This window comes from Aspergillus ruber, assembly GCF_000600275.1.
Source record: "Aspergillus ruber CBS 135680 unplaced genomic scaffold scaffold00002, whole genome shotgun sequence".
In the NCBI taxonomy this organism is placed as follows: Eukaryota; Fungi; Ascomycota; class Eurotiomycetes; order Eurotiales; family Aspergillaceae; genus Aspergillus; species Aspergillus ruber.
In genome coordinates, this window is record NW_024467298.1 from 1,271,384 (window position 1) to 1,280,202 (window position 8,819).

General features: G+C 46.0%; 2 protein-coding genes across 2 annotated transcripts; one reads left to right on the plus strand and one right to left on the minus strand.

Annotated features, from left to right (window-relative positions):
• Nucleotides 1-310: 310 nt before the first annotated feature.
• EURHEDRAFT_408505 (cytochrome P450) lies at nucleotides 311-2,261 on the minus strand. Its single transcript, XM_040780844.1, has 5 exons — nucleotides 2,021-2,261; nucleotides 1,117-1,964; nucleotides 955-1,065; nucleotides 734-900; nucleotides 311-670 (listed from the first exon to the last, which is right to left on the minus strand). Exons 1-5 carry the CDS (start codon nucleotides 2,217-2,219, stop codon nucleotides 499-501), a joined length of 1,497 nt encoding a protein of 498 aa, XP_040642926.1. The 5' UTR covers nucleotides 2,220-2,261; the 3' UTR covers nucleotides 311-498.
• A 2,565-nt stretch (nucleotides 2,262-4,826) lies between these two features.
• EURHEDRAFT_470909 (AMP-binding enzyme) lies at nucleotides 4,827-6,899 on the plus strand (the record flags this gene model as incomplete). Its single annotated transcript, XM_040785319.1, has 6 exons — nucleotides 4,827-5,425; nucleotides 5,488-5,919; nucleotides 5,982-6,264; nucleotides 6,318-6,421; nucleotides 6,488-6,647; nucleotides 6,703-6,899. The coding sequence occupies 6 exons, from the start codon at nucleotides 4,827-4,829 to the stop codon at nucleotides 6,790-6,792; spliced, it is 1,668 nt and encodes a 555-aa protein (XP_040642927.1). The 3' UTR covers nucleotides 6,793-6,899.
• Nucleotides 6,900-8,819: the final 1,920 nt, after the last annotated feature.

Sequence of the window (8,819 nt, forward strand, 5' to 3'; positions counted from 1 at the left end):
GATTGACCAAGCTGAGGATTGAGATGCTTCGGCACAGATCTTCGGGTTATGTTTGCTTTACTGTCCAGGAAATAAGTGAGGAGCGTTTCGTTGTATCGAGGGAAACCACGTATGATGTTGTAATATGGATTGTTGAGGGGAAGCTTGATAAGTTCCGTTTCGTACATTATTGGATGATTGCTGCTGCTGGAACATTATTGGCCATTAGCTGTACTTTAATACTTCACCTTTATTAACCAATTAGAATACTGAATAAAAGAGTAAGCTCTTGACTAGGTTACTGGCAATAGAAAGAGCAACCCTAAGTGATAGGTGGTTTACTGAAGACCAAGAAATGAGAGCAATCGTTTCTCATTACATCCATTCCTTTTCGCATATTCTCTTCTCAGATATAGCTACTACCTAGGTCCCCATTAGTGCATACGGCATCTTAACACTTGCAATGCAAGTCCTAGTACAGTGCCTATACAAATCAAATCCGACTCAGAGCTCCATCACTCATTGATTGACCCCAGTAACCAAAACCTGCACCTTGAAGTTCCCACTCTCCGGATACGGAATTGAGAAATCGCGCACGAACTCTATATCCTTCTTTGTTGTTTCATACAGTTCCATATCGAAGCGTCGCATTAGCGTAGCAAGGACTATAAACAACTCCGCATAGGCTAGGCTGTATATTCGTTAGCATAGGTTTACGAAATCGGTGGGTAGGTAGGTAGATGTATCTGCTCACTTCAACCCCTGACAAATACGGCTTCCGCGCGAGAAAATCACGAAATAGCGATCTAATCGCTCTCCATTGGCAGCGGCTCGGATCCATCGCTCTGGGTCGAATACGTGTGGGTCGGGGAAGATGTCGGGGTCCATGAGAACGAAATTGTTTATTTGGCTGACTGGGGTCTGGATTCTGTTAGTCTATATTTTTTTGACATTCGTGAAAGAAGGGGAGTATACCCCAGGTGGTATGGTGTAGTCCTTGTACACAAGTGTCTCGGTAGGAGCGATTCTAGGGAATCGACTTGAGAACCCTGTTGAAAGACGGAGGGTCTCGGTGATGACTGCGGACTGAATTATCGTTAGAATGACCGGGCGTCAAATAAGATAACCGATGCTTACCAGATACGGTAATTTCTCTAAATCATTCCAAGTTGGTCGCACGTCCGGTGTGGGCATGAACCGCTTCAGCTCCTCGCAGAGTTTGTTCCGGATATCGTCTCTTGAGAGCAGGTGATATGTTGCAAGAGAAAGCGCTCTAGCAGTCGTCTCCGTTCCAGCATTTGCTAAGCCGAGCTCCTCATTCATAAGTCGTTCAGGCGTGCGCAGGTGCTGCGGCATTTTCGGCCCAGCAAGTGTGCTGAGAATGGTATTCTGTTTGACACTCGAGGGGTCTTGAATGGCATCGAGACTCAATTGATACATACGACTCTTCTGGTCGACAAGAGCAGCCGCAGTGGGACTCAACCATCGTAGGACATCCGTCGGCAATGCGTTCACAATTTTCCAGAGGAATGGGAAAAAGTACATTATATGGCACACCGTGAAAAGACCATTAATTCCGTCCCTTACATGTGCATTGAAACCCTCTTGGTCCAAGTTTCCGGAATCGTGTCCAAATATATAAGACTCGATTACATCGGCCGTCAACCCGGCATATCCAGCGTCGATGTTGATCACCTTGTGTGAGGAATAGGCTTTTTGAAGTTGAAAGCAGATTTTTTCAAGTCGCTTATAGATCGAATCCTCCATATTTGATATGGCCCGTTTTGAAAAGAACTTCTCCAACGGTGCACGGCGCTCGCGATGGGCCTCCGGGCTAACACTGGAGAATGCCGATCCGTCTGCTCCAAATTGAGCGAGCCAGGGAGCATCTCTTTGGCGTTGTCGGGTGCTCCGGGGGAATATTTCCTCGTAGTATTCCGGATCTTTGATGTGTATCTCACGGGGATTGATGCGGATGATCGGTCCTATATGGATTTTATATTAGTCCTAGCGGACAACGGGTGCGCGCGCCATCACTGACCGTATATTTGGTGCAACCGTTCAATCTCCCAAACATACATTCCTCGCTTTATGACATTGTAATAGAACTCGTAGCCATGTGTAATGGCTGCCAGCTTGGGCCCGGGAATTTTTCTCAGTGGATGGAAGTATAGCCGGTATACGCTCCGGAGGAGAATATAGGCCAAAAACCCTAAACCCAATGCCGCAAAATGGACCATCTCGACAATGCAGTATAGTAAGAAGAAGGTATTCTACAAAATGAATAGAAGCCATATTTTAGATTGTGGGAAGTGTGAGTATTTTAACACACGAAGACCCCTGTCTTCACCACTCGCACGACTAACCCCGCTTTAAATTAACACAGGTCTAGGCGTCTGGAACCGCAACATTGATCGAATCATTTCAAGGGTGAAAATAATTAGCTACGTGATAGTATGCATGGCCGTTGAACAATCCGGCGCATGTAATCTGAATGTGCAGTAGTACTTCCAGGAAGATAAAGTGATTGGCGAGGCCAGTCCCGCGCATGCTGGGGTCTTCTCATATTCTGGTTTCTGATAAGTCCACTCGGTCCTTTTCCCTTTCCTGTTCACTGATCGGCATGATCTCGCTTCAGCGCTTTCTCCGCTCGCCGTGCTGCGTGAGCGAGCATTGTTTGCATACCCAGGATAGCGTAACGCCTGATTTGCTAAAGTGACTCCCAGCCCCTCATGGCAATGTTAAGATACAGACCCCGCATTAAGCCAATGTCAAAGATACTATGTGGGAGTTATATTGCAAGATGCTCGTTGTGGATGGAGATAACTGGTATTAAAAGGGTCGTCTTGACAGCCATTCAGCGTGGCAGAAGCTGTGACATCCTCACATTGACTACACCAGCTCATCGAATCAAACAACGGCCACGTGCAGTTTCCAGAAGGGCAGGATGGAGTTACGGGAAATTCATCTTGTCCAGACACCGGGATTGATAGCCGTGGGTCAACTGTCAGGTGGCTCTTGGTCTTCTTTTAAACCAATGAAGAATGACACAGACCGTTTAGCCGCTGCATGGCTAATAGCAATTGAAACCATTCGGAGGCGATAATTGAGCATTTGCTTCATGAACGGATCGAATGTAAGAGCCAAGATGGTAATTGCCGCTCCAAGAGAGACTGGCGAGGGCCCTTCATGTCCGAAGAAGATTGTAAATAATCCGAGATGGCCACAGCTAGCATTATCAGATTATTGTATATATTGGTGTGACCTTTTCCCTTGTCAGAAACACGCCCGCTTCAGCTGCCCAATCGACACAGCGATCAAAAAGAGCAGCGCCGGTTTTGATGCTGTCGAGAGGATGGAGATGATTGTATTCAGAGTCAATCTGTATGGAAAGCTGGGGGATGACCTCTGATCATATGCCCGCAGAACACAAATGATAGCGAACAAACACACAAAGTTAAAGTAAATTGCAGGAACCTCGCTAAATCATGTATCGAGGATCAAGCGATTCCAACGTGTTGCCCGTACCAATCCCTGCACGGTCGCTAGCTTCAAGGCTAGTTTGGGAAGCATGCTTATCTGTTTCTCTCTTGCTTTTGATCCAGACTAATTCGCGAAGCATATTGGCTTGGTGCGCAGTCTTCCCAGAATGCATTCACACCTTGGAATCGAGAAAAAGCGAGAGCGAGCGGGAAAGCCTCGGGATAAGCAACGACAAGCAGCTGCTTTTAATTTCGCGGCTTCATTCCGAGGGGAGACTAGGAATAACATCTCATGGTTGATCATGTCTTTAGCGGGTTGGGTTCTATTTACTCCAATCATCTGCAAGTCGTTATTCCAGCGTATCCGAAGCCGCGACACCTTGGATCTAGCAGAGACCAAGCGGGAAGATGGTAAAGTTTCCAATATGTCGCCGTTCAAAGCGCTGACTTTCGGGTATTGATGAATTGACCAGGATTGGACCTGCGACGAGCTGTTACGCATGGCAATTCTTCATGATTCCCGGCTAATTATCGTGGAATTCATGGGTACGCCACGATCTTGCGGCTAGCGATTTATTAGCACTTAGCAGTGTTGTATAAGCAATTGGGATAATGACCTTTGATGGTCTCGCTCCGTCGCGGTCTGCTCGCCATGTCAGTGTAGATGCTCAGCGATCCCAGGAACCAGAAGATGTATTTTAACCAAGAGCAACTTGAGTCCGTGCCGTGTGGGCGACATACAGACTATGGTCATTAAATCGGGCTTCCGCTGGTTGACCCAGCATAACGGCGAGATGTGAGTGGTGGTTCTACTTCATATTCAGCGCATGCAAAGGACAACTTGACAACTGGTAGGAAATGGGCTGTAGTAATCGGATGAGAAAAACACCTGAAAGGAGCATGACGGTACGTCTTTGGGATCGTTGCGACAGTTATATAAGATGTCGTTAGCTTAAGCTAATACCAGCATAGGTACCTTGATCTAACCTTCGATCGCATTAAAACTCGGAGATTGGCAGGGGCCGTTTAGTAACGGAGGATGCCGTCCGTGGCTTGTAAAGATTCGTGACTTTTGGAGAATCGTGGATAGTTGAGCAAATAGAGTTGCTATTTCCGAAGGTGATGACGATCGAAAAAGACCCGAGATTTTAAAAGACCGGCCACGATCTCGAAACGCACACTTTACCGTCTCACCGCTGCATGATCGGTGGCGATGTTTCGAACTATATCCCCAGAATTGTGCTTGCGTGTCGATACATATGCATCCGGCTTTACGCATTCCTGAAACTTGCAAGCACATATAAGGGGTTGTCGTCCTTCGTCCGCCTGCAGCAATTCAGCTATTACTCTCAAAATACAGACATTATGGCAGACATTACATCCGGCCCTACCATTCCCATTCCTGAAACCAATTATCTTTCCTATATTTTCGAGGGGCCCTACAATGAAAAGAAAGCATGGCCATCAACAGAGCCAATCCTGGTATCTACTGAAGAGGCAGACCCTTCTTACACCATCGATAACATCAAAGACTTCGCCAAGCGTCTAGGATGTGGTCTTCATCATATCGGGGCACGAGGAAAGCGGGTCATGCTCTATGGCGAGGCAAATATACATTTCCCCCTTGCTCTCCTGGGGGTTATGGCAGCAGGTTCTGCGTGCGCTATTATTCCACCTTCTTCCGTACACCACATCGCATTCTATCTGCGACAGATGGAGGCCGGGTTCATTCTTTGCGGTCCCAATGACGTACCGCGAACGTGTGATGCCGCAAGTCAAGTGGGGATCCCTCCAGAGCATGTTTTTGTCGTGGACAGATCGGTTTCCGATATCGGCTCCACCAATGAGCAACAGGTACGGCATTGGAGCTGGCTCTTGAGCGCCCCTGGAGGCAGTGAGTACGTCTGGCCACGTCTTGGGGAGGAGAGTAAAAATGCCGAAGCAGTCTTATTATGTACATCAGAGTATGTCGCCACACGGGCATTTTATTCATACGCAAACTAAACGCGGAAAACTACGACATTAGAACGACAGGAAACCCTAAGCTGGCAGTCCGGACACATTATAACCTCGTTGCCAATGCGGAGTCTGTGTTATACAATCGCAGTCGCGAATTGAAGGATGTGAAAGATACGCTATTCTGTGCTTTCAAGTTCTACGGGGTTGGATTCATCACACATGCCCTGCTGGTATCACTCAAAGCACGCACCAGGACCATTTTCATGCCCAATTTTGAGATGCAGACTTGGTTTCGAACAATACACCGACTTCGTCCTACCTTATTGATGATTCCAAAGCACGTTTTGAATGAACTGGTTATGTTCAAGGACGACGATAAACCTGATCTCTCCAGTGTGAAGTGTGTGATCACCGGAGCTGCAACAATCTCTTTAACATTACGCAATGCTTGGGCTGAAAAATATGGAAATCCCCTCTTCTCCGTAATGGGAATGACCGAGTAAGACATCTCAGATACTCTCCAGACTAATCAACAAATTTCGGGGGCTAACACGAAAGAAGACTTGGATTCGTCACTGGGGAGGAACTTGGCTTGCCTCGAATAAATGATACCGTCGGGAAGTTGCTACCTAACGTACAAGTAAAGGTTGTCGATGGAAAAGGTCAATTCCTCAAACGTGGTCAGCAAGGAGAGCTGTGGTATTCGTATCCTGGAATTATGAAATGCTATTGCAACGAGCCTGAGAAGACGGCGCTCACTGTAACGGAAGATGGTTGGCTCAAGTCGGGCGATATTTGCTCTATTGATAAAGAGGGCTATTTGTACGTTGCTGGTCGATCTAAGGTTTGCTTTCAGTTCCCCATTCATTCTTATAAATTACTGAACAATTCTAACAGGACATGTTTAAACTAAACGGGTCGGACATCTCTGGTGCGCAAATAGAAGGAGGCATTATACTCCATCCGGATGTAAAGGAAGCTAGTGTAGTTCCTGTCACACTGTCAGTCCACATGTCTACAACAGTTAGATCAGTACTCATACTCACATTTCCTTCTAAACCATTCAGTCCCGGCGAAGAAGAACCAGCACCCTACGGGTTTATCGTGAAAAAGCCTGGGTCCAGCCTTACCATCGACGAGTTTATGCAATGGATAGCACAAGAGCTAACAGCAAATATGAAGTTGTACGGTGGTGTCTCATTTATGCACGCTCTTCCTTTATCCACTGTAAGTCCCGAAATATGCATGTTTCATATCTGATTTTGTCTGACAAGAGTGACAGTCTGGGAATACGAAGACGGATCAGCAAGCCCTGAAGAAGATGGCACAGGCGGAAGTTGATACTCGATACAAATCGAAGAAGGATAGTTAGGGATCATCACAAACAATTATTAGTTATCCTATATGCCCCTATCCAGACATCCAAGTCAACTTTTCAGGCATAATAGAAGGCAACCATAAAATAATAACTTTATGACGTCTTTAAAAATATATATATATATTTCCCCCTTAAACACAGCAGGAAAGATGTCGCACGCTTTGAGAAGGACCCAATCCCAAGCGTCCGAGGGATACTTATGCGTCTGGAAGCATTCGACTTCCTTGTGATCTGGCCTACAATATCATTCAGGCCGAAAGAAGAACAAGAACAAACCATCAATCAAGTGATGACAGCAATCCAGCACACAAAGATGGTTTCTCAAACGAGGCCTTTCGAGCTGGTGGGCCATACCTCTGCATGATGCCGACACCCACCTCTCTCGCTCCCAAAAGCCATCCTGCGTTCAGGGTTATTGAGACGAACGATTCCGATTCGTTAGCGAAATATTTGATTCCTCTCCAATAGTGGTATTAACTCCACCAAGATGGTCGGCTTCTTCTATGAGCAGTCGAGATACGAGCCCGAGTCCGAGCCTATTCTAACTCCGAGCATCCTGGCCACAAGGGAGGCTTTCGGTGTTTTGTGGCACGATGTGAGTAGGGAAATTTTTGGTTACCAAGGCGGCGATTCCGATTCTAAATTGTGATCTTACCTGGCTAGAATGATATAGATCCGCTATATCAAATTTTTATAGTTCCGCGGGCGTAATGGGAAATGGAAGAAGTATGGAGAAGATTCTCTATCAAATCTGTTAAAACCTATGCCCGCAGGGAAAGCATCCACTACTTTTATTTGACTCGGTACCAATCATTTGGTACTATAGAGTCTAAGTATACTTTCTTTACTGGGGTCACAGGGAGCCGCGACGTAATGCTCTCCAACAACTATATCATATCAGCCATATCGAATTAAAATCAAGCAATCAAAGTACAGGCGCTTTGGTTGGCTCTATTCGTTCTGACTTGTGGTAAGTATGCACCATTCAATCTCGCCACAGGACCACTGGGTTAGGTGTCGAGCGTTGGAGGACAATCTCAGTGGTAGCCTCGATGGTACGGTGTCATATCCGAGGTCCTCAAGATCCGGACTTGGCTTTGGAAGATTTCTCTCGAGCCAATTGGTGGTAGAAAAGCAAGCATGAAGCGATAGGCGCCACGCATGGGAAAAACGAATGGGGTCAGAATTATACCCCTAAAAAATAAAAAGACCCATTGGGGATACCAGGCAGCTGACATTGAGAATTGATTCATTTCAAGTACACTCCAGAAAAGCATCACTATCAGGATATCTATTTGGCTAGTATGAGAAGGCTTGAGCTTACCGCTACCTAGGACAAGGGGAGAAATGTAAAGGCAAGGACATTCAATTGCACCACTGCCTGACCTTGAGCCATTGCATCAATGTTCAGTATCTGTTTCGGAAGCTAGTTAGCGCGATCTGATTTGTTGAAAAGCGTGGATGCTACCAGGCTCCTCATGTTTTCAAGCTGCTGTAGGATGACTTGAGAGGTTTCCTCGTGGTAAGTTATGTCCTCGAGATGTTCCCATTATCTTTCTATAAGATCTTCCATACCATTGGCCATCAAATAGAATTGAATCGGACTTTGTCTGTTTCTGAGATGCAATGTGTTTGCTCAGACAACTGTTTCATATTGTGAAGTCATACTCGACATTGGTAGCCATGGTTAATGTATTGTAGCTGGCAAGGTATGAGTGACTGTTGCAGGCGTTTATATACTCTGCGCTCATAGTCAACTTTTTTGCGAACCTGAAATTCTATTAGCAAACTGACAGGAACGATTGGGAGTATAAATCACATAGCCTCCCATCCTGATATGCTGATCGCTCAGCCTCGCTCGGTTGAGACCATGGCACCGAATTGAAATGGTAGTCAATATATTATATTATGCTAGTTGGAATGTTAAACAATGATCCGTCTATGCTATAATTACATGTAAATAGCTCTCATGCATGCCTCAGAAACCTCAGAACCCGTATACCGCGAATGCAAAAAAAAAA

Excerpts from the sequence above, each read along its gene's own strand:
- EURHEDRAFT_408505 (XM_040780844.1), bottom strand. The coding sequence starts at position 2,219 with ATGGTCCATTTTGCGGCATTGGGTTTAGGGTTTTTGGCCTATATTCTC. Across the intron at positions 1,965-2,020 it reads ACGGTTGCACCAAATATACG|GACCGATCATCCGCATCAAT; the intron begins GTCAGTGATGGC and ends AAATCCATATAG. Across the intron at positions 1,066-1,116 it reads TAGAGAAATTACCGTATCTG|TCCGCAGTCATCACCGAGAC; the intron begins GTAAGCATCGGT and ends ACGATAATTCAG.